The following is a 26,259-nucleotide window of genomic DNA, read 5'->3' on the forward strand; positions in this document are numbered from 1 at the left end:
GATTTGCCTTCTCTTGCATGTATTTGCAGTATATATTATTTTAAAGCAGAAAGAACGCTATGCCTTTGTACATCTCCTTTTGACAGTAGTCATCTTGGGTTTCAGTAGAAATTACTCAGATTGAAAGGGATGTGTTATTGTAATTGACTATTTATATGCCCCAAAATATCATTCACTGTGGGTGGCGGGGGAACCTCCACCAACATGCTGATTTGTTCTGTTACTACATGTTCTTTGAGATTATCAACAGTCTGAAAAAATGAATCTGCCATATGTCTATACTCAGCCATTCTCCATTTGGTTGAATGTACAATTCCTTTTTTATAAAGCTCTCGATTTTACTCTCTTGAATTATGCTGAATGGAGAGACTTAGTACCAAGGTAAATCCAATGATCTAAAGCCAAGCACGACAATTACGATCATCCATCTGACCTTCTGTACCACAAATAACTCAATCTAGTCAAAGCCCAATAAATTCGTGGTTGAAGCAGGCTATCTATTTTAGAAAGATATCCATTGTTTCAGTCAGCTGCAGAGAGCCTGGAAGTATGGGGAAGAGCATCAAACATTTTCCTAAAGAAAATGGAATCAAGCAGCAGACATAGCTATGCAATCTCACTCGCAGAAAATTATAGTTTTGGGAATGCTGATAGATGAGTTTTGCAGCGGTGCGCTGGGTTTGGATTATATCCTTAGATACTGTGCAACATTGCTGAAGAATTTCAGGTCCTCTGTGTATCCTCTTCTTCTCTCTCTCCTTCAGTCAAACAAAGACATATTTTCTATAAATTAAAGGAAATTATGAGTACAGGGAAAATGTGGCATTTCAACTAGTGTGGCATGTCAACCAAGGGCAGTCAGATCAGTTGCCTGCAGGAATATTTCTGGTCCATTCACTAATTTGTTGGAGAGTAGAATCCCTACAGACAAGGAAAATATCTTTTCTGGTTTGACATATTACATCAAAGTACAAATACAAATGTGACTGTTATCAACAACTGCACCCCCCATTCCCTGCCCCTGCACCACTGGGGGAGGAGGCAGAGATATCGGGAGCAGAGCTGAGCCCGGGAAGAAGGGAGGGGTGGGGGGAAGGTGTTCTCAAGATGTGGCAATGCTTCTCACTGTCCTACTCTGTTAAGTGTTGTTAGTGTCTGTAATAAATGTATGTTCTTTTTTTTCTTCCCCTAATGAGTCTGCATTTTGCTCATGACCATTACAGGTGATCTGCCCCTCCCGGTCCTATCTCAAACCCCAAGCCTGGCTCTCTGTCCCTTCTCATTGCCAGAAGAGAAGGGGGAGAGAGTAGCTGCATGGTGTTTCGCTGCCGAACAGGCTCAAACCACGACAACCACATAGGAAAAGCTATAGCCAAGTAAGAGTTGACCAAATCTTAAACACCACCATTGTGGGAAGTCCAGGTTCTGACACTTTCTCAGATTCTGGTGTTGTTCTTTGATAACATAAGGTGGGAATCTCCTTTTCCATTGTTTTTTGTCTCTTTTCTGGTATCCCATCCATCACTACATGTTATGTAGAATTAGTTTCTTCTATCAAATCAGGACTTTATCACACTCCGCCACAGATAACTGTTATCGCTTTGCAATCCCTGCTGTTAACTGCAGTGTTCAGAACTGCTTCACTTCAGTCTATATGATCAGTAGACCATTTTCAAGGCAAGTAATACCTTTTGTTAAAACATCAGCTTCTCTTTGTTTCACTTCAGTCTATATGATCACTAGACCATTTTCAAGACAAGTAATACCTTTTGTTAAAGCATCAGCTCCTCTTTGGTTCCATGCTCATGAACTTTCTTAGCCTTCAATATTACCTAAACAACAATGCCTGCCCTGGATCCTATAAAGTACTTTTGTAACTCCCCATGTGCTGCAAAACCTTTCATGAAACTCCACCTACAGTAACAGACACAAGGACCATTGGCTGCACCTTGGTACAGGCCACGGTCTATGAAAGCAGTGTCTGCTATTCAATGGTGCAAAGCTTACCTTCAATTTTCTCCCTGCTCACCATACAGGAGTGAGCCAGCTAGGAGATACAAAACCAGCCCCACCAGCAGAGCTTCCTCCCAGCTGCCTGGGGGGAGCTGGGGAAGAGAGAGGGGATTCTGTGGGGGGATGCCAGGGCGCACAGCAAGCGCAGCAGCAGGGATCCCCAGGGTGGGCAATGGCACCTGGACGACAGGGAACTTGTAGGAGGTGACTATGGATGCAAAGAGTCAGTCAAGCAGTGACAGGCATAAGCAAGTGAAAGCCAGGTACAGGATTTTGGAGGGGAAAAGTTAGACATTCCACACCTGGATTGCCTAGAGTAGAAGTAATTTTTGAGGGGAAGAGGGAGAGGAAGCATTTTGGCAGAGAGGTAGAAGATAGAGAATGAAGGCTTGGTGCAGCCCAAGGCATATATCCACCTAAACCATCACAGCAAGGTAGAAGCAAGCCCAATCTAAGGAAACTTGGGAACTGCTAGTTGAGTGAAATGATCACAGAGTAAGAGTGAGCTCTAATCTTGGCTTAAATATTGATTCAATGTATTGCCTTGGGCAAGGAATTGGTTAGATGGGATTAATAATGTCTATCTACCTATTTCAAAGGGCTGCAGCAGGGATTAATTAGTCATTGTTTATAGATGCCTCTGAAGACTAAAATGTAGAACTATATAATTAAATGAAATCATCAGACATAAGATGATGTGACTTTGATGTTTTCCAAAAATGCATACATTAATACCATAACATCTACTTCCATTTTATTCTTAGGCATATGTGTAATCCTGAATAAGGAAATAACAGTGCCTGCAAAACATTCCTACACAGTGGTTATATGAACCTGGTTGGCACACAGCTTCAGAAAGCATAAACTGTCAAAGACATACTAAATCAAAAGGTACTACACAAATTTATGTCATCATCTCAGGCCAGATGGGGTAATATCTATGACAGAATCATGTCTCGAAGTTCAGTCGTTTTTTTGGTTCTTCACACCTACGCACACGAGTGTAACAGAGGTTCCTGTGTGGTTTTATGCCATAACACTGAGTAACTTTATACCTATGGCAGAAATAGTTTCTGGTGATAATGAATAATTTGTCATCGTAAATGACTCTTAAACCATCATGGAAAGTAGCTGTGGAGTTTCTAGAGTAGACTTGTTATCATAGACTTTTTTTCTCATTTTTAAATGGAACTCTACTAAACATTTCTGTCAGGACACAACAGCTCCATCACCACACAGCTTGCTTCTTTGCAGGTGCTGCTTAGCATTCATATATTTATAACAACACAAATTAAGTTTTGTTTTGAATTGGTTGTTTTCCAAACAGCTTTTGTGCACTGATTTATTGAACTTGGTGGGGAGGGGGAAGTAAGAAAGAATTTTAGATTCCTTTAGGGTCCAATCACCCCACCTAATTTTTCACAGCTCCTAAGATCCATATCATCCCCTGGTAGGACCCATCTGCTGGTAGGAAATGGCTCACAGGGCACTATATTTTTCACTTAAAGCTCCTGAATAGAAACAGAAGTTAGCAAAATGGCTGAACGGAAATAAGACTATGTTTGTATTTACCTATCTTTAGATCACATGCAGAAAGCTTTCTATACTCTATTATGTCAAACCAGTGCCTTGATCATGGAGCTCAGAAGGTGGTCCTTATGCAAGTCCATCATATGCTGTGGAAGCAAACCTAAACAGGACCTCAGCCAGGGAATACGTGCTTCCTCCTTCCATTAGCATCTGCTTGGATTAATTCTGACCTCTACAGCTTGTTCTATCCTCACCTCCACCCTGACCCCTGCTCCCCATTAAGATACCTATTGAGTCTTAATTTATTCAGGAGACAATGTCAATACTTGCTCCCCAAAACCTTCACTGCTTTCCCCTCTTCAAATAGCCAGTATGCCTGTTGAGCCAGGTGCAGGCACCTCTTTCCTTCCTGCAAGCAGCGCCTGTTAATGAGTGCCATTCCCCAGGCTTCACTGTAAATGTTAGCCCACACAAAGGCAAAATGTTCTCTGTCACTTGGTACGGGACTGTTCAAATCTCATCATGAAGCTTTACCATATACTAAAACTTGTATTACATGCAAGCATATACAACTGCCTATATGCTTTGCCACACCTTGCACAAATATATCAATGCATTACTGGCTCTTGCTCGAGACTGGACTTGGCAGTAATTAATCACGTGGAAGTGGTGAGGTTTGGTGTGACAGAACCCTGAAGCAATCTTCGAGGGACACTGTGACAGACTTATTATTTGTGTGACACATCAATAGGTAGTGCATATATCATAAAACTCTTTATGAAGGGGTTTTCCTCAGAAGCATGGGGAAGAAACCAGTCAGTACTTCCTCTCCTCATCTGGACTGCTTAGTTACAATTCACATGCCTGTCTGCCTCTAACCTAGTGCATTACAGACGCTCTCAGTCCAGAGATTTCCTGGGCAAACAACTACAAGTGAACTGGATGCAGAATGGAGGTCTATTTTATAGAAAATATATAGGAAAGGTATGCTAAGCATTCCAGACACAAAGGGTCTTATTTTCCACTACTCTGTACCTGTGTAGAGTGAGAACAAATGGCTGTAAAAAGCAGGAAGATCAAAACTGTCTACTTGCACATCATGTCCAACCTCTGCATCTCACTCTCTACACTATCACTACAAATATACAGCAGAGCAACATGACTCTATGGAGGCTGAGAAGAAAGGAGGGGTAAATGGAAACACTGATTTTATAGGATCAGAACAAGGGCTAGCCTGCATAGATGTAAATTATCAGGAAAAATGTGAAGAATTGGCTTTAGCTGTCTCCAGTACGTGGGCTTAGACACTCGGTTCCTCCAGTAGCTGGCCCTGGGTCTTCAGTTGCCTCACACAGACACACACACACATCTGATCTCTCAGTCAACTCCACGCCCTACAGACTCTCTGCTGCATGGCTGGGACGCCCACTCCCTCCCACAGCCAGCGCCTCCAGTTGTGTCACTGAGAGCCACACGCACACACCTGGCTCCCAGGTCACTTTGATTACTCTGCAAGCCCAGGCTGATATTCCGGAGCGATCACACACTGACTTACATACCCTCACCCGCTCCAATTGCTAACACCACAGACAGGGGCCCCTGTGATCCCGTGGTCCCACTCCAGTTGCTGGCCTCTCAGACCTCCATACACACAGAAGAGAGCCCTGCACTCAGGAAAATAACAATTAATTTTAATGAGAAGATAGGATAGACTGTGCTACCAAGTGCATGGCAAACCCACACAAGCCTACAGACCTGCCACCTGTTTACATGTGACTGTCCCCTTTTAGCCCCTTATCCCTGTTTTCCCAAGATTTTTCCTCCCCCGACCACCTCTTTTCCCTGCTTGCTGTTCCTCCCCTAAACATCCTATGATAAATTTTGCACAGTCCTAAAGTGCTCTTCCCCTGCAACCCGTAACGTGTCCTGCATTCCCAGGCAGTGACCTCCCTCAGGCTGTGTGGTGCTACAGAGACACACTCCCATCCTGCAGACAGTATTTTCTCTCTGTATAACATAGCAGATCTGGATCCTGACAAAACTCAGCAGGAGATGGAAGTCTCTTCCCCTTACAGATTCCTCTGACAGTACAGTGTCATCCTGACACACAAGATGCTGTATCCATGCTCTCAGCTGCTCTTGAGCTCCTAGATCTTGCTTGCATCTGACATACAGTGATAGCTTGCTTTGCCTTCCTTGGTAACCATGTGGAGGGAAAAAGGTAACGATCTGCATGAGAAAAAAATACCCAATATGAAACAATAGACCCAGGTTGTAACCCACCCATCCCTGAAATCCAATGCGCTAGCATTGTTCAAAATCTGTTTATAAGAGCATTAGCTGGCATAATCTTGTTGCCAGCTTCCTCGATGCTCCTTTTATTTCTATGTTCAAACATTTGCCTTTGCAATCTCCACACTGCATAGAGGCCCCTTGCTGGACAATGTCTAAACCCAGAGCAGCAATTGTACCCTTCTGAACTGAGGCCTTGTTCAGCTGGAACATTACTTATTAATCACCAATTCAGCACAACAATGCTTTAAACTAAAAAACAGACCTACTTCAGAAAACCTGGCATTATACTTGGCATTGCGTGTTCCAATATATACACACATGGTGCTGTGATGTACTGTTTCTAAAGCTGAGCATTCTCCTGGAAAGACTGCATCCCTGAGATGTGAGGGATGCATGTTGCAGTATTTTTCCTACCTTGAAACAACTTTCAGCTAGATATGTATATCCTGGACACAATGTCGCCCATAAAATTAACTTCTGTCTGTACAAGAGTGGTGCAGCAGCAGCAAAAAAAAAAGCCTGCATTCAGTAAGTGTCTAAACAAATTTGCTAGCAGTAACTGGAGATAAGTTACCAGCTCTGCTTCATCTGAAAACTGAAGATAATTATGTGTCCCTCACCAAACACATTTTCATAATACAATCATGTCATGCTTGTATTTCAAGATTTTCAGAAAGTCTTGAAATGTGTTTTAAAAATCACTGCCAGGCAAACTCTTTGAAAGGAATTTTCTTAACCAATGTGTTGCTTTATCATATCAAATGCATTTTGGATATTAACAATATGATGAAGTTTTAGAAAAAGATCTCCATTATTTACAATAGTTGCTATTCAAGTGACACTGCTCATTTCATCTAAGTAATCACAGCTCTTAGGCTGAAACTGTGAAGCAGTATTATACAGCAGCTAAAAAAGAAATAGATGGGACTACACATATGTAAGAGCTTTCCAATTTAATATCTACTTGCATTTCTAACACAATGATAATGCTCCCTAGGTACTGACTAGCAATCAGATTCAAATCACCATGGGTTTGTGCATGAACATAATTAATACTGGATATATTCTTTGAAAAATAATCATAACACCCTCTTGCCAAAAAATAGCAACACTTTTTAAAATTATTTCCTCTATAACACAGCCCCTTTTCCATGTGCAGAACAGATCACCTCCTGTTTAAATACCACAATCGTGACTACAAAATACCAGAGTCAGCCAATACTAAAAACACTTATGTGCTGTATATGTTCATAATAAAGAACAAAAATATGAAAGCACTTGCAAAAACAGATTGTGCACATTAGCTTCAAGGCAGCAGAGACTTTCACAATGACAGTCTTATCCTGATATTGTGCTTCAATTTGCAGTGGCCTGTTTTGCCTAGGAGAGGCACCTGCCTCATCACTTATCTGGAGACACCATTTTTTGAAAAATATATAAACACTGCAACATGCCCTGTCGGTGTCATCAGGAGTGGCAATGAATATTATTTCCATTCTAATGACCTTCTTTCAGATGCATTCAATTCTCTCTCTCTTTTTTTTTTTTTTTTTTTTTTTTTTTTTTTAAGACAGACAAGCAGGTGAGGCAGATGATAATAGTGCTTTACCTTACATGTGGTGTACTGCAGTCCATATCCCACTCTGAACTTGTCCTCCTGAGGCTGAAAGAGAAAATGGTTAGCAAAGTACTGGAGTCTCTGGAAACAGGAAGAGAAGGGGCAAGAATGCTCATACATGCTCTGTATCAAATTACAGGATGAGGGGGGAGCAGGGAACCTTCCTCGGGGACCAAAAGGGTATTGTAAAATAAACTATGAGAAAAGGCCTAGAATATAGTTCAGAAATCTGAATTTGGTTTCTATTGGTGGTACACAGCAGCCTTAGGCAAATCACTTTTATTTGAATTCTCTCTGGGAAATAGAACAGAGTAAGATACAATAGAATATTTTCAGTTGGAAAGGACCTACAGTGATCATCTAGTTCAAATGCCTGACCACTTCAGGGCTGACCAAAAGTTAAAGCATGTTATTAAGGGCATTAAAATGAAGACATTAATACTTTCCTTCTGCACTTTCTCTTGCCTATTCACTGTGGAAATTCCCTGTTGCCAAGACTTTTTGTCTCTCTTACCATGCTTATGTAGGGACTTTAGCACAAGGCCCTGGTATTGACTAATGCCTTCTGGTGTCATTGTAATACCAATAATTAAAAATCAGCTAACTTCTATTTACAGTTCCGTTACTGACTTCAAAAGAAATTCTGCTATTTCAGTGAATGTCTAATGTGATTCAACTTACAGGTTTAGTAAGCGGATTCATATTTACCAATCATACTGAGATATGATAATGCTTAACTAAGATGTACAGAATACTTCTATTCCCTACAGTAAGTGAAGCATGCAAGTTTCCAGAACATTAGTAGCAGCAGCACATCTAGCACAAGTTGAGTAAAATATAAAAAAAAAAAATAGCACTGTATTTGGATATTTGATGCCTTCAGGATGGTTTCAATATTCAGTGGCATACATGCTTTTGCCAATGACTATAAAGGGAGGGAGTACTTATGAATGACATTTCACTCATTCCTCCTGCTATTCAATTAGATGTGGCTGATATGTTAAGTGGTTTTCAGTAAGAACATAAGGGACCAGGAGGAACGGCTTTCAACAGCATTAATCAATAATGCAATAGGACAGTGGTTGATAATGAAAAGGCAGCAGTTATTAATGGCTAGCACTGTGCTCGGTGAGACACTGCTCTTCTCTCACGTGAGATATTGTGGAGTGATGGTAACCCTTCTACACCATAGCCAGGTAAGCCTGCACTCCAATAGAAGGACATTCTTGAGGCCTTTTATCATTTCCCTCCCAACTACTAGAGCACTATAGAGTTGCAAAACTAACTTACACTTTCAGGCATTAGATGTAACCATCCAAAGAGCCCCGAAATTTCAGGGCATGAGTTTATCTGTGCCATTCATCTCTCCAGAGTGACAATTAGGCCTTGGACACATGATCATGTTAAACCAAGGGGAACAAATTTTGTCTGAGATTAAAAGGAGAAAAAAACTGAGCACAGTGCAGCTTCTTGATGTGAAGTAGATCTGCCTCAAACAAAAAGATTTACCTATGGGGATACGTCTTCAAACAAGGAATACATCTTGTCATGACCCAAGGTCCTGGGTTTACACAGGTGTTCCCCAATTTGGACCAACAGTGCAAACAGTAAGTCAAGAGAAAGACTTTTTTCTGCTGCCAATCATTCTTACACCTATTCATCTCTGTAACTGTGATCCCTCCTTCCCCTTCAGATACCCCTGTGCTGGCTGCAACCTAGATTCCAGGGTGCAGCATGTACAGTTATCTTCTTCACACCAAAGGCCTCAACACAGCCGCTGGTGCCAGCTGTCTGCCTGAGTGAATCATGAGCTACCACAACTGGGACAAGCTCAATGAAGCTATTTCTTCTTCCTGTAAGGTAACCGACCTCAGTATCTGCACACTAACAGCTAAAAATACTCATCACTAGAAGGAATCTCAAGTGCCAGCAGAAACACTAACCAGAGGATGTGGAGAGTACCTGAACGTACCAATTGAAAGAGCTAGCACGTGCTCTGGCAGTGAACAAGGATGCCAATTGTGATTACCAAGGAGATTCTGGGGGTTGTAAGAGAAAATATCCAGTTGGAACAGTAGCTTGCAAAATCCTAGGCTAGAAATAATGACAAAACAGACAGCCCTCTTCCAAGGCTGTGAAGAAAGCATAGCATCTGCCACCCTTGTGTTGCCATCTTCATTGCTGTTGGTTCAGTTCTGTTTACTTGTGCTTCAAGTTTTGCCCTTCACAGCACAGCCTACTGTTTAAAGAAAAAATGGCCTTCTCCCTGCCTTTTGGTCTTATGCCTTTTATTAGACAAAACATTGCTCAGTGCCTGTTAAAGGAAAAACAAGTTCTCCTACTTATCTTTCTCTCCTGTTGCTCATTTTTCATTTACATGTTTCTAACAAGAAGGATTTCAGCACGTCTTCTGGGCAGGACCAAACCCACAGTATATCGTTTCTCCACTTCTATAATTGGTTTAAAGGTCCTGGTGCCAAAAGACTGCTCTGTGGTACAATGAATAACCTCCTTCACAAAATAATGATGCCATGTAAGTTATAAAGCAGAATTATATTGATTTTTTAGTGCAATCTACATTATATCTGGCAGCAGGCAGTGTATAAGTCACCTCTGAACAGAGCCCTTTGACCATATGCTATTCCTTTTATACGGTGATCATGTGCTGCACAGCAAATGAAACAAGAAGTGGAATGGGGTCAAATGGGCATCCCTGCAGAGTATTAAGATAAAGGACTTTATATTTAAAACTGGAAGATCTAGTCATCTTAACACAGGCTAAAGATTAGGATCAGTGCTTTTACAGGAAGATGAATTATACTTTGAGAAGTAGGGAATCTATCAGAACAAAAAGCCTGCTTCATGAGAGCAATTTAGCAAATGCAATTTTGGCTATGACTGTAAAAAATGACGAACCTGACATACTAGTAAATGTCAGTTACTTGAAGCTTATTATTCATTTTATGTACAACAGAATTGTCTTAATACTCTGCTTAGAGCAGCTGCAAACAAGAATCCATTTGCTCTGTAATTCTGCAGTTGTAGGTAAATGACCCATTAGCAATGGCATTTTTCCTACCAATAGTTCATAACATACCCTAAAAATTTTATCAAAAAGGATAATTGTACTGAACTTCTAGAGCTGTTTTCAGTTTCTTGGTTTCTGTTTTGTTTTTGGTTTGTTTGTTTTTTTTTTTTTTAAAAAAAGGAGGAAAATGGAAAACAGTTTGTTTTCCTGCAAACAGAAACATGCAAAATTATTTTTTATGCTAACACATTAAGTAGGGATGTAGTCATTAAGATTGCTATTACACTTTGCATATTTTAGCAAAAATTGCTGGAAAAAAATATACATTTTCTCATATAAAGGAGCTCTGAGTAAAATTAAGGTTTTTTGTAATGTTTCCCATGACAGCAGCAGTTGCTATCATAACAAACAAAATTTAGATCAGGTGTTAACACTGAGTTTCTAAAGAAAAATACAAAGCACTCTGGGACTACTCATGCTACAGATTTGTTTCTACTTCATTGTAACTTATATTCAGTCTACCAGCAATTTTCAGACTGTTAGACTTTTATAATATTTTCCAGTTGTTTCATTGCAAACCCCTGTCATCTGATATAATAATACATGTGGAACACATCTCAACATAGATTGCAGCTAGTCATGCATGAGGTGAGCAAGATCTTTCTAGTTTTCTCCAGCTACCAGATAAAATCTGTGTCCCTGCATTGCTGAGAACGGAGCCTAGAGTCTCTACAGACTCAGAGGTGAAAAGACGCTTCCGTTTTTCCTGAACACATAAAGAGAAACCAATCATGTTTAGAGAGCTTGGGTGTGTATAAACTAAAGATGAGCTATAGATCTAGGCTCTTTTTATGCAGTGACATTATGGGGATGGAGGTGAAAATCAGAGCGATTTTAATCTTTGAGGTCCAGAAAGTTACAGGACTGTTAGAAGGATTAAGTAAATGAAACGTGTGGGATTTGAAGATGCTTAGGTCTCTTTTAAAGTATGCAGTGTATGATTATTCTTCTTCAGTATGTACCACTCCATTATTCCCTACCTCAAGTGCTTTTTTTTTTTTTTCCTGAGCAGGAACCAGGGGATGCAATTTTTGTTGAGCAGGCTGACAGATGTTACCAGTTTTGGGGGGTTTGTTACAAGAAATTTCTTAAAGCTCCTGTTCAAAGAGTCAGGTGATTATATCAGTCTCAGCTTTCAATGAAGCCTGAGAAGTAGGTCTTGCACCTTTCTCCATCTGATCTGACAGGGACATGGCTTGAGATGCCATGGCACAGCAGCACTGGTCATGTCTCTCACAAGATCTCCAAAAAGCCATTTCACACTTCAGCATGGCTGGGTCTATAAAACTGGCTACTTAACAACCAAAGCCACCAGAAGCTAGTGTGTTTTGGGAGATGTAAAATTGATCAGAAATAAAGGGTGACAGCATCAAGAAAACAGCCACTCATCCATTCCACCAGCCCCTGGCTACACAACAAGTTTACACACAATCACTGCTTGCCCATACCCCCTGCAACTACCACCACAGGGTTTCCTTCCTGCCCTGGCAGACTATAAGGAAGCAGGAAAGCGTGCAGAGACAGTCCAGGGCATGACTAGTTGGTTATATATTCTGTGGAAAGCATAATATACAGCAATCACTTGTCACAGCAACCTTAATCTATGGAGAATCAATTGCAGAAATAAACTGATTTTAATTACAGGAGCCAATGTAATTAGCAAGTAAGCTATATCTAGACAATGTAAGAGAAAGAGAAAGCCTTTCTACAAATGTGTTTTGTTTCTTCAATTATTGACAGCTTAATGGGCATTATGGTCATATTCAGTTGTTTTATTTAGTGTATGCTCATATTCAATTATTTAGTGTGTCCTCGTATGCAGCTCTGCAGCAACTGAAGGGAAGAAACAAGCAAAGGGTCACTAGCTGCAGGTTTCTGATACTAAAACAAATGTTATATTGGCAACTACGGTCACCAGGAATAAAATTCGTCTGGCTTAATACATGTGTGCACCTGTGAAATGCCTGAGTTAGTCACCCTAGGCTCACTTCTTAAGTATTTGAGAAATACGGACATCTTTAGTGGGAAACACATCTCATCCTATGGTAGAAAACTAATTATTTTTCTCTGTAAAGAATACAAGGGTGACATGCTCAGACTTAAGATACTGAATTTCTACATCTAAAGTTAGGACTCAAGTGATCTTGACCAGCTACGGAAAACCAATGCTCAGGGCTGCTTATTCATTTAATCTAAAATGCCACTGGATTTCTGTACTGAAAGAGACCTTATGAGAGCAATCAGAAGCTAAGATTTCCCTCTACTGGACAAGTAGTTTAACCACAGTTTTAGACTCTAGCCTAGTGAATCCATGTTGTCTCTCCATGTGGCACAGCTTCAGCAAAAGGGCAAATTGTGGACCCAGGTTCTAACTTAGTCTATCAAACCTTGCTTTTGAGGAGGAAAGGCAGGCAGTATATTTTTTTTTCTCCACTTCCTATGTGGAGGTTTATTTTGTAAGAGAATAATAGTAGTGATGACTTCAAACAGAAGGCTGAACCTCTGTTAGGACTGTGAGAAGAAGGGCACAGCTGCCTGCCTTCAGGAAAAGGCAGAGAGCACCTAAGTAGATGAAGCCAGAATTCTCTTTTCAGGGTTCCTTTATACTGAGAATGCTAACTGCTGTTAAGCACTTAGCTTGGCAAAGCCTGGGCACCTGACTTCAGGAGACCACACCTAAGCCTTACTCTTTCAGTTTTAGCCCTCCTTTATAAAACGAGTCCTTCTCTGCTTTTCATGATCACTGTTAAACTAAACAGATAGATCAGAGGATCAGATACTGAGGTATTGTCACAGTGCAAGTATTTTAGGATTTTATATTACATCCTTGTATCCTAATAATCTCATATTCCTGGCCCTTGAAAATGTCTATCTTTATAGTGAGAAGGAAGAGAACAAACATCTAAAACCACAGACATGCACAAATCCTCAGCCGCTTACATGGTATATACAATAATTACTTCGAATCCTGGCATAAGGGTTAGTGGCAGTGGTTTTTTTATAAGAAGAATTTAAGAGGGTGGGCATTATGTAATGCCCAATTCCAAAAGTATTTTATGTTCTCTGACGTCTCTTGTCATGTTTTTGATAAAGGCTGAGCCATTAGACAAATTCCTGAGAGATTACTTTGGTGTAGGTACCTTCAGAAGTGCCAAGAAATGTCTATCCATTTTCTTCTGGCTAATTTTTCTTAAAAAACTTAATTTTGCTTTCTCTGTAGCTGTGATGACTACAATGTGAAACCAAACAATTAGCACACTGGAAGGGGATTAAACAATAGCACTGTGCTGTCCAAAAATGGTACTCCCTGTGAGAATTAAACCATGGGCTGGACACTGAGTTCCAGTTTGCACCTCTTGACAATTCTTCCCTGGAGTTTGTATTGAAATGAAAGGAAGCTGGACTAGTACTACCAGTGACGATCTAAACTCTAAATAGAATCTATATAGTAAAATTTTTAAAAACCCACGAAATATTGTTACAGTTTAAAGGCAGACACATGCAAGTCAGGAAATTCAAAATTGAGATGTTTTAAGCAACATCAGTTTGGCTTATTTGTGTCTGCATTTTTTGCTACATGATCTGACACTTTTTTTTTTCAGGATTCCATCAGTTAAAGCGCACAAAGGCTGGTACCTCATCTGTGTCAAGTTATTCAGTGTTTCTTCTACAAAACTGAAAGTAGACAACTTTGAATTTTCAGTTTGTCTTAAACACCTGATTGTACCTTCCAGTTATTAAAAAATGCATTTGCAGTATTTCAATGTATGAAGATTCACAAAGCTTACAGGTAAAAACCCTAGAAATCACAGTAACAGCTAAAAATTTCTGACAGTTAATTTCCTCCCATTTTTTTCAAAGTACTATTTGTGAGAGCTTTCTCTTATGAACATCTCTTCAGTGCTTCAGCAAATCTAATCTCCTGATTATACACAGATCTAATGCTATTTTAGACCATTTTATGAAGCCCATCACAATCACTGTCTTCACTAACAGATTGGAAAACTTTACAGACATTTTCTGTGTTGTCCAAAAACTGACAAAAAGGGGAATTCCATATTCCAAGTCCCAAGCGAACTTTCTGTCTACTCAAGGTCATGAACTTGCAATAAATACTTTTTTAAATCCAGAATATATGTAACATATTTCACAATATGCTGGACTGAAAATGGCCCACTGCTTGTTTTTATACTTTGAAGGAGTATCTCCCTCACAGCGCTACATCTGAAAAGGTTGGCATTCAGTGCAATAAATAGCCAGTACTGTCAAAAAAGTAGGTGGAGTAAAATTTATTTTAATGTACTCCGTGAGAACTGGTTGAGCAGTGGTACTGAAACAACAGCATCAACCTCATGCTTTGAGAAGTTTGGTACATAGATTGTTATAAGAGGTCATGCCTGTGTAAGACTTTAGGTATCACCAACAGACTTATTAAATACCATTAAAGGGATGTATTCATGACTTTGAATATATTGCACTGCCGAGGATGTCTGTATGTGCAACATACTGCAGTACATTTCTGAAAGCCTGCTGTGTACTAACCATGATTACATTATCCCCCACAGGCAAAGATGGCTAAAGCACCAGCCTTAGTTTTGTAGCTTAACTTGGTTCTATTACTTAATGTCTGAAACTAAATTTCCCCACTATTTTTCTTCTTGTGTGAAGTACCAGTCCAACTTCCTACAATCCTGAAAAGTCTGCCAGTACCACCACTGAATTCAGATTTTGTGCTCCTCTATCTCACAGGACTCTAAGGAAACTGGGAAAACACTGCGTGCATCATGTAGACTGACCAGAAAGCATGGACAGCAGAAATAATCAGCGATGCATCAAAAGAAATAATGGGCCATGAGAAGGAAAAGGGAAGAATACTAGTTACACGTAAAGTTCCACAAAAATGAAGGACTCCGTCAGGACATTCTTATTTGTGATTCCCGTATTTACAGATCATGGCAAAAGGAGATTCCTGCAAGCATTAAATCCAAACTTTTGGATAAGAATCACCACATAGCACTACACATTTTACAAAGGTGCATAGGTTTGCTTTGGTTGTAGAGCTTGCACACTGCATTTCTTTAAAGCACAGACCCGACTCTCCACTTGTAGACTGCAGTCGGGGTCCAAGCAGTTGGCCTGGCATGGAATCTAAGTACAAAATAAAACACCTTCCCTACACCTCATCTTCCCCACACAGGCAGCCATCATTTTCTACAGAAAGCACCTCTGCTTAAAACTCTCAGTAAACAGCCCTGCAAGGTTGGCTCCGGGCAGCCATCCCACAGCCCTGCTGTCAGGCTCTCCGAATCCATGCGGAGGGGCAGCAGCCAGACCTCCTTCCTGCCCACCTCACCCCAGCAGCCCGCGGGAACCCAAGGGAGGAACACTTGCCTCCCACGTTTGCCAGAGAAACAAACACTACACGCGCTACACGCAGGCAACGAAGCCCTGAAGGGTAACCCTTAGGTGGGGCAGGGAAACACTCCCTCCCACAGCAATGGCGGCCGGCGGGAAAATTTGGGAGAAGACGAGGGGTCACACTGCGCCTGCGCCTCCTGCCCACCCCCACCCAACCCACGTCCCTGCGGACGGTGCCATGTGCCGCGGAGGGGGAAAAATAAACACTCCCCTCCTCCCCCCCGGCGATCTCTACTTGGCATAGCCCAATCGCACCTTCTTGCCGCCCTCTGCGTAAGACACTCCCCACCCGCCCCCCCAGCTTCGTGTGCCGCGCTCGCTCCTTTTGAAACCCCGCTGCGCATGCGCAGCGCGTGGATCGGCACGACCCACTGCCCCCACCCTCCGCCTCCCCGCGGCGTTGTGCTCCTGCGCGTCCGGGCCGCGCGTCAGCGGCGCGCCGGAAGTCTCGTCGTCGCCGCCGCCGTCGTCGCCGTCTCGCGGGAGGTGGGTGCCGGCGCCGGTGTGAGTCGAAGCACGAGAGCCGTCGCCATGACGTCTGCTTTGGAGAACTACATCAACCGTATCCATCGGGCGGGCGGAGGTGCCCCGGCGCAGCCCCAGGGATGGCGGGAAGGGGCCTGCCTTCTTCTCCGCGGGCGTGAGGGGAGGCCGTCTGCGGGGGGCCCGGCGCCGCTGAGGGCGGGCGGTGCGAGGCCCCGGGGAGCTGGTGGCCGCGGAACGGCGCGGGGTTGCGTGCTGGAGCTGCTGCGGGCATCGGGTACCTCCGGGCCCGGCTGCGAAGAGATCCCCAGCCCTGGGCAGGCCGCTGTCAAAGCGTATCGGCCGCGGCCTCCCGCCTCCGGCATCCCACTCCCGCGGGCGGTGGCGCTGCTCGGGTCCTTCCTGCTTGGCTCTGTCGCTTTCTCTTTACATGACTAGCTTGGTAGGTGGAGCGGAGGTTACAGGAGACCTAGAGAATAGCGTCCCGTGTAGCCTCCGGTGCTGCAGACATGAACCTTGCTTGATCTGTGATGAGGAATGAGATTCATAATGGGCTCTTAACATGAGCTTAGTTATCAGCTTTACATCATTTGCTTAAAAGCTGTGAGTTAGTGTTCTTGGAACCCTTTCCTTATTAGTTTTTCATACTCCTAATAACCTATGGGCATTTTCAATTTTATTCACAAACAGATGCTAACCCAAAATCATTCAGGATGATGGATATGTGATCATCAAATTGGGATAGTTAAACCTTCAGAGTGAGATGTAGAACGTCAATCTGGAAATCCCCACTGCTAAGCTGTTTTTAAGCTGGAAGTGTTTATAAAACTGTTTATGCATTGTTTCAATTTTGAGGTAGTGCGGTTAGTAATGGGGAGAGATGAACTCAAATCTTTAGTCTGCTTTTAGTGGTGTTCATGTTAGTGTATGACTTTCCACATTTGAATAAAGTAAAACTAACACAGATTGTCATTAATACTACTGTGTTGTCAAATGGTATTATCAACTGTGCTGCTTTTTATTTTGAAAACAGAAATGTTGATGGGCTTTAATGGCTCTTAAAACTTATTTATGAATGTTTTGGAAAATGTTAATGGATCTATTTCAGATATCTTTAAACATTTCCTTAATGAACTACCAGGTACTGTTGCAGTAATTACTTCTGATGGGAGAATGATTGTGGTGAGACTTGTATATTTTAACATCTTACTTTTCCCCATGAAGAGTTTCCATCAAGGCAATAAAGAAACTGTGCTAGGATATTATCACTTATGGTCATACCTTTACAAACTTTTTTTTTTTTTTTTGAAGCCTTATGGTCATTATTTTATACTGTATGATTTAAACACTTACTGGTTCTTGCCTGTAAGCTTTGTCCATTGATAAACTTGTGTGTGCAAATGCTACAACATTGTCAAATGGCCTTTTCCATAGGGGTGCATAAGAAAACACATTTCTTTTTGTGTTCAGTAATTTGGTTTCCATCTAAAATGTCTTCTTTGTTCGGTAAGCTCTTCAACTTTTCATGATAAAACGATTTCTTGTATATAGTTATAGAAGAACATCAGATGATAATTGCTGAAGAATTGCTGTGGGATTCTGTTTAAGCCTGAAAAGCTGAGGATTGGCAAACTATTACATATTGGACTGTAAATGTTTTGGGTTTATTACTTGTGTTGTTTTTTGTTGTATTTTTTTTTTCTGTTATTTCTCTCCCTCTTTTATTCTTTCATGTTTTGAGTTTAATAGTATGGTCACTGCATGAGGATTATACCTTTCTGCTGTACTTAGTTTTATGTGGCCTCTGGAAAAAGAAAACAGTACTTTTAACAGAAAAATACTAGCTTCACCAAATTTATTTCTCCATCTGTTTGTGTTTAAGCCTAACAATAAAACCTGAATAGAGCACCTGTTCTCTAGTACCTTAATATTGCCACCTTATTTAGGATATCCTTGAAAGCAAAGGCAATAAATTAAAAATGTAATTGCTTTATTTTTGTGTGTTTTTTCAGGGAACCCTCAAAGGTTTTGATCAGACCATTAACTTGATTTTGGATGAAAGCCATGAACGAGTGTTCAGTTCTTCACAAGGAGTTGAGCAAGTAGTACTGGGATTATACATTGTAAGAGGTGATAATGTGTAAGTATAGCATATTCTTGTTTAAACCAATTAATAAAAGTTTTGTGTGTGAGTGTATATAATGTATCTGTATACAACTTGATAGCCCCAGACATTTTTCATCTTTTTATCTGTTGGTAGAACTGATGGTACTGTCAAAGCTGAGGTACATTAAATACCAATTATCTATGCTTCTGTTACAGAACTGATTGCATTGTAATGTTAAGATATTGTTAGTCTAGATTTAATGAGCTGTAAATTAACCACCTCGAGTACTGATAGCAGTTGAGGAAAGATCATTATAAAGCTCAACATTTTCCTTTTTTGAGTCTAGGCATTGTGTAGATGTTCTTTATCCCAGTCTGAAATGCAGGATCCATCTAGAGAGAGAAAGATAGAAGAATGAACAAAAGATGATATAGAACTTGTGTGCAAAAAGTCAGCAATCTGGTATACAAAGTTGAATTTTAACAGGATTTTTTTAAATGAAGTATTCACAGAAAACACTTTATAATCTAGAAAGTGCATGGAGGTTCTGGCTTGACAGTGTAACAGCTGTTGAAGCCAATGTAGTGACAAGTCAAATGTATGAGTTGATATTTGATGTAAAATGCCCTGACAAAATGAGAGTAAAAGCTCAGTAAATGCAGAGAAAAGTAGCTGATGTGCCACACAGATGGAAGGGTTACAAGAGAAGCGGAAAGAAGGCATGGTAAATGTCCCTGCTAGGAAGATGACTTTTGCAGCAGTATTCTGAACTACCATTGAGAAAGTGGATTGTTTTGGAAGGCTTCTGTCGCTTTAGACTTAAGCTTTTAAACAAAAATAAATTGACAGATGTGCAAAGGAAGGTCTGAGCATGCTACTCTACTATTTGAATGGAAAGTTACTGGTACAAATGTGTATAAAAAGCCAAATGGTTGTTTACTACTTCACTTTTTCATCATACCAGGCTGCCACATTACTCAAATATACTAAAAACATTCTTTTGAAAAACTTACTCTGTTTTTTTGGAACCTTAACAGACTTGGGAATGTATTTGTTAGAAGGAATAATTCTGTATTCATACAACTCTCAATGTGCTGAAAATTCAGCATCCTTATAGGAAGGAGAAAAAGGAAACAGCTAAGTAACAGTAACTGCAAGGTAGGGGACTCTCAGAAAATAGAGAAGCTGTTGAAAAATAAAACAAAGAAACAATTGAGTGATAAAGTGCTTCTGGGCATTCTAGTGTGTGTCACTAGAAGCTTGCAATGAATATGGTGTGTGTCACTAGAAGCTTGCAATGAATATGCAGCATCAATCAGAAAAACTCAGTATGATTCAACAGCAAGTAAAGGTTGTTAGAAGGAAAAAGTCAACTTCTATTTTAGAAGTGTGTGATGAATTAGGAAAACCAAAAGAGATACTAATACTACAAAGTTACGTGTAAAACTGTAATAAAAATTGTGAAGAAAAGCTGGTTAAAAAACCCAGACCCCTTAAATACATGTGTGTTTGTTTTGCTGCCCAGGAAGCAGAAAGCCTACGAAAGACTTCAGGAGTGGCAGATACTGTTTGTTCTTTTTGCATCTAGGAGAATGAGATCTCTGATGAAAAAGCTGCATTCCTCAATGTGAATTAAAGAGAAATTTACGCTTTGATATAGACAGTTTTTAATCTAAGATGATGTTTTAAATTGAAGTGTCACTTTGGAAAAGCTAATAAATGGAATAGTAATGAGTATCCAGGATCAAGTTCTATTCATGCAGGACTTCTGAAGGGACTCAAATTTGAAGTGAGGTTTCATGCTGGTCAGTACTTGAATATTCAGTGGGCACACACAGTTTACATTTGTGTTGCCTAAGCTCCCAACATAGTGAAGCTCTAGGCAGTGATGGAACTAATAAAGCTACTCAGCTGACCAGATTTCTGTTTCAAGGCAAGTTAAATTCCTCTTTGTTTTCCACTAACCATCATGGGAACCTAGACACCTGTATTGGGATGTCTTACTCTTAAGCTCAGTCTCACCCTGGTCAATGACTATTTTTTCTGTAAGTACTGATTCACTGGGAAGAAAGAATATTAGGGATTATTAGGAAGAAAACTAAAACAGCAGAAATATGTCGTGGCATAAACACCTGGTATACCACTGTCTTCAGAGGGGTGCAGTATGAAAATGCATGAAGACTGCAAGTGAGAATAACTAGAAGTATGAAATATTTTCTGTCAAGGAAAGGCTAAATAGGCAAGTGCTCTTCAGTTTGGAGAAAGCACAGTTACAGTGGTTATTGATTGCTGTGAAATCAGGAGTACTAGAAGATGGGAAGATAATGGCTTCATTTAAATGCTTCTAGTTCTTTCTCTTACTGAAAATGGAAGGTAATCCAACAAGAAGTTATGCATAAAGATATTTCATTGCACACTGTAGAATTTAATTGTAGAACTCGCTGCTGCAAGATGTAGCAAAGACCAAAAATAGAAACTTACTCAGAAAGCTTTTGGATGGTTTAATATAACGTAGTTTCTGATGGCTGTTAATTAATTTTGTGGGTACAGCCACTAACTCGTAAGTCTCTGAAGTGGTGAATAGAAGGGCATTCCAGATGAATTAGACTGTTCTTATGTTCCCTCTGGGTTAGTTCCCATCCTGAGCTATTATGATTTCTACTACCTTAACCTTCTTTTCACTCTGAAGCAGTTTTACTGAGTCCACTAGTGTTTTAGTCCAGGTAAATCTTAACATGGCGTAGTTGAAATACTATATATCCTTCCTTGGGTAAATAACATTTTACTAGGCTGTGTCGAAGGAAATCATCTTGCTTATCTGATGCCACTTGCACTTAAAAATTGCTACAGTTGGACATTACTCTTGAAAAGCTATTTTCTCTCTAAAAGCTTTCCAGTTCTTTTTTCAGAGGCTAACCTACTGCCAAAATCAGAGCAGTAGGTATTTGGTTCTTATAACATGTATCTTAAAAAAAAAACAAAAAAACCCACCTTTTTTTAGACTACTTATAGCTATCATAATTTGAAGTTCAAAGGATAGAACTCTACAATTAAAAAAAAAGGGGGGGGGGAGGGGGATGTCTTCAGTAGCAAGTTAATTTTGTCGCTTTCCAGATTTGCACCAGGGGATTTCAACAAATGTTAACCTGTTTTTTATTGCAGTGCTGTCATCGGTGAAATTGATGAAGAGACAGATTCAGCTCTTGACTTGGGGAATATTCGAGCAGAACCTTTAAATTCAGTTGTGCATTGAAAAGATAAAAATGCACAAGGACTTTGTAAATCTTTGGTTGTACAGACCTATTTAACAATGTGGACGATTTTTACAAATTGTGTTTAATTTGTCTAGTCACCAGTTTTTTATTATGAATATGTTGTAGTTTTGCATGTAAATTAAAGTTTCTATGTTTTACTAAAGATGCTTTCATATTGAATTTCCTTTGGGGTTTCCTGCTGCATAATTTCACTGTAAAATACATACTGGGAAACTGGGAAATGCAAGCAATATCAGTGATAGTCCTGATACTGTGTATATATACACCTTGTTCTTTAAAATAAGGCCTCATTCTTAAAGGTAAACTGAGGCGTTTTATGTTAACTCAGGATTATCTGGAGGTGGATTGTGTAGCAGTCAGTTTAACTATCTCTAAACATAGTTCTGGCTGTAAGTAGAAAACTGGGTTTTGTGGTGTTTTTTGGTTTTTTTTTTTTTTTTGGAAAGCAAGAATGTTAAAAGTTTTCACAGTCAAATTAATGACTTATGTATGTAATAGGGGTTTTTGTTGTTTATCAGACCTTGTTTTCTAACTTTGTTCTCTAGTCCCCAAGACTGTACTGGAGGTGGAGTTGTTCTTAGTGCCTTAATGCTCACAGACAAATTAATGGAAGAAGCTTTGAGCTGGAAGGCAGAACCTACACCAAATATATTCATTTATATAAATGAGACCCAGGAGACCCAGTCAGAAGGGGTTTCTTGAAATTGAATCTACGGCCTAATAGAAGATGAAATTATAGCATTGTGAATCTATAGGATCTCTAATCTATAGGGGATAATTAGGTCCCTGTAAGTATAGAGTGGAGGAAAAGCACTTGAAAACAGTACTTGGTGCAGGAAGTTGAATTATAACCAGTCTGAAACGGCATTTTTATCGAATCAAACCTATAGTTCAGTCCAGCTAAAAAATACGTCATCAAGGAAAGTTTTTTTTTTTTTATATATTATTAATTTACTTTCATAAAATTAATTTAAGTAGGAAAAATAAATGGGATTGAAACCAGAAAGTGGACATAAAGTGTTTAGTCATTCTAAAAAAGAGAGCTAGAGAATATCAGTCTGAGGAGGAGGAGGAGGAAGTGTCAGGGTGGAAGCTCAGCAAGTGTGAAGGCTCTGTATGTCGGTGAACCCACACTGCAGCCAGTGTGGCAAAACTGTTGAAAGTAGTAAAGAGGTAAAACATCGAGGAAATGAAGTGGAGCTGAATTGCTGAGAGGAAATGTTATCTCCTCAGATGCTGAGGAGGTACGAAAGAAGACTGAAGTGAAGAAGGGCACCACAGATCATTGTTATGTGTTGAGCAGGGGTTTGCCCGCCGGTGTGTGCCAGCTGGCTGCGGGAAAGGTTCTGCTTGCTGTTTCCTACTGACTTCAGAGGTGTAGCAAAGCACATGTCTCCTAGGAGATGAGGATTAGCATTGTCTGCAAAAAGCCTTTGCTTTGTTCTTGCTGGAGGGAAAAGTACTCTTAACAAAAAAAAGAATAACTCCCATTTCAGAGTTGAAGGCACTCCCAGTGAGTTCTGACGGCTGTCGCTGGCTGACTGTCAGCTGGTTCCTTGGGGTGGTACATGAAGAGCCCTGCTGAGATAGGAAAAAGGGGTCATAGTCCATAGTGTTCTTGGAAACTGGCTTTTCCTGCGGACAGCCTAGATTAAAGAGCCAGTAAATAACAGGTGATGTTCAGTAAGATTCAATGAATCCTTGCAGAGTAATAAACCAGTTTTACAAAAATGAGCAGGGCAGAGAAAGGTGATGCTAAGGACAAAAGGAAGTAATGCTGAATTGGAGGTAATTGTCTTATTCCATTAAGTTTCCTGCGTTGCCCTAGGTTGGTCACTTCCTCCTTTTGTTTGTTTAATAGAGATCTTGGAGTGAAAGGACAAGTCTTGACTAGGTCCTGGGAAAGGATGCCTCCAGTGAAATGACTGAGCTGGCTTCTGAAGAGATTAATTACATTCATTTGGTGTGCCTGAAGCAATGCAGAAGCCATCTTCTGTGGCCCAAGGGCAACTTCCCTAGTTGCAATCCATGTGAAGTGCATCCATCTCCACCTATTTGCAAAGTTCTTCAAGTATTATATGGCCTACAGGCAGGTTACTAGATTGAAAGAACATGGATTCTGTTTTGAGGGCTTATTCCAACAGCGGAGAATTTCTGTATGATACAACCTTTGCTATCAGATATGGCCCGTTATCCTTAGTCCCTGGAGTTAGTGTTTATTCTTCAATCCATTTTATAAGTAAAGCAGCTGGGAGGCATATCAAACACACTGTGCTAGAGCTGAAGGGTAAGTACAAGTGGTTTGTATGATAGATTTCTCTCATGGCCATCGCCGTACTATTTTCATAGCAAATGTACCAGCACTGCATGCTGGAATAGGTGCTTTGTACATGTGGTAACATAATTCCACCTCTTAGCCTCTGCTGCATGAAGCTGAGCTCTGCTAAGAATTTTATTCTGCAGGTTAATGCATAAATGACCCTAAATACCAGGGTTGTGTTCTCTGTGCATTGGTAAGAAGGGATTCCATTTATTCCACAGTTAACATGACAAAGCAGTAAGATGTTGTTCCTCTAGGAATTAAATGACAATGACTGTGAAGGGACTGCTCGAGGAGGTAGAAGCCTCACCTGAAGAGACTTGGAAACTATGTATGTGAGTCATGCCAGTGAAACATAATGGTTTGTGCTTGCTAGTTATGTTTGGTCTATGGTGCATTTTGACACCTGTGTATGCAACTCTACTAATTTTTACTAATTGTATTCTTATTTCTGCTTTCCAGTGAGGGAAACTGCAGTTTATTGATTAGAATAATGAAAATAAGTCTGTGGAATGCTGTGGGGTTTAAATGGAAGAGTTCTTTGCTTGCAGTAAAGATCCAGAAAAGCTGTATCATATCAATCAGTCTTAGCTTTCCTGTTGCTTAAATAATAAGGCATACTTCATGTATCAACTATTCACAGACAAAAACCCCTGTAATCCAGATATGCCAGAAGGTGGTATCTACAGACCAAGCCTTGAGGTGAGGGAGGGAGAACTTGTACCAGGCTTAGGTCAGAAACATATGGCGGAGATAGTAAAGAACCAGGCATTTGTTCTGGAAATGCTGTTCCTGATAGCCTTATCCAGTGTGATCTGTTCTGTTCTAGGGTCCTTTCAGGGACCCATTTTATAGTAAACGTAGAAATGCTGACATTTTTTCTAGTAGCAGCATTTTCCTTGAAGAAAATAAAAGCTTCACTGATGAAGGTGGAAATCAAAGCTGAAAACACAATAGCATTCAGACTTTTGCCAAGAACTACTTGCTAGCACTAAAAGCCTGACCTTATCTAGGCGGTAATATCTTCCTTCCTGGAGCCTTGCAGCACGTTCCAGGAACTCTGGAACTTGTGTTGAACAACGTGCTGCTGCTGTTCAGCCTTACATCTGTAATGGTGCCACTGAATGCCAAGAAATTTCACTCAATGCTGGACTTCTTGCCTGGTACTTGCACTTTTTAGATAGGTGTTCGTTACTCAAGGGAGAACAAGGGCACGTGCATGTACTGGTTTTGTCCACTAAAACATCTGTAATGGTTGTCCTGCTGTCTTCCTTTTGTTTTATACTCCAGATTTATCTTCTCTTTAATTTGGTGTCTATTTTTCCGGCAGTGATGATTACAGCGCTCTGCATAGAAACTGGAGTGGAAATTATGCAGGTGGAGAAACTGAAGAAACTAGATTTGAGGTAGAGAAATCCATAAAAAATAAAAATAAGCAGGATAGAAACTTGTTGAATGTGGACAAAGTTAGGTTTTACAGCAGTGCTCATTATAGCAAAGTTCTCTTTAACACATACAATTATTGTGCATGTCGTTCATGTTATAAATGCAGAGAAATTGTGAGAAAACATTCTCTACTCAGAAATATCTTAAGGTACTAGAATTTCATATGGAAGCTTCCTATCCTAAAATATTATTTTAAAATTACGCTTCTTGCTTTGGATTTTTGTACTTAAATATTTGGGAATTCTCACTTGTATAATTTCAGACTTCACCTCTACTTATGATGCAGATGGAAACCTGTGTGCAGATGAATGCTGTGATGTTTCTGCAAACTGGCCAGAGTTGCTGGTGGTGTATGGCAAGGATCTGCAGTATTTGCACTGATGGAACATGCAGGTGACATAGTGTCCTCAGGTACAGGGGAGAGATGGCCAAAATTGTATCCAAAGCAACACGCATACAAAAGACCAGGAAAAAAACATGCAGCAATAAAACCCCTAGCTATTTACAACCATTTCAAACTCAGTGTATAGCATTTCCAATAAGTAAAAACAGTTCTTGCCAACTGCTACCTAAATACCACTTCATCTACACCATCTCAGTGTATACAGACTGGATTTATAGGAGTCCAGTTTTGCAGTGAGTTGTAGTTCTGAACAGAATCCAAGC

General features: G+C 40.4%; 1 protein-coding gene across 1 annotated transcript; it reads left to right on the top strand.

Annotated features, from left to right (window-relative positions):
* Nucleotides 1–16,384: 16,384 nt before the first annotated feature.
* On the top strand, nucleotides 16,385–21,969 carry LSM8 (LSM8 homolog, U6 small nuclear RNA associated). Its single transcript, XM_033007292.2, has 4 exons — nucleotides 16,385–16,524; nucleotides 17,587–17,627; nucleotides 18,458–18,585; nucleotides 21,715–21,969. The coding sequence occupies exons 1-4, from the start codon at nucleotides 16,494–16,496 to the stop codon at nucleotides 21,803–21,805; spliced, it is 291 nt and encodes a 96-aa protein (XP_032863183.1). The 5' UTR covers nucleotides 16,385–16,493; the 3' UTR covers nucleotides 21,806–21,969.
* Nucleotides 21,970–26,259: the final 4,290 nt, after the last annotated feature.

The sequence above is a fragment of the Tyto alba genome, unplaced genomic scaffold (assembly GCF_018691265.1).
Source record: "Tyto alba isolate M040663 unplaced genomic scaffold, T.alba_DEE_v4.0 Super-Scaffold_2, whole genome shotgun sequence".
Taxonomy (NCBI): domain Eukaryota; kingdom Metazoa; phylum Chordata; class Aves; order Strigiformes; family Tytonidae; genus Tyto; species Tyto alba.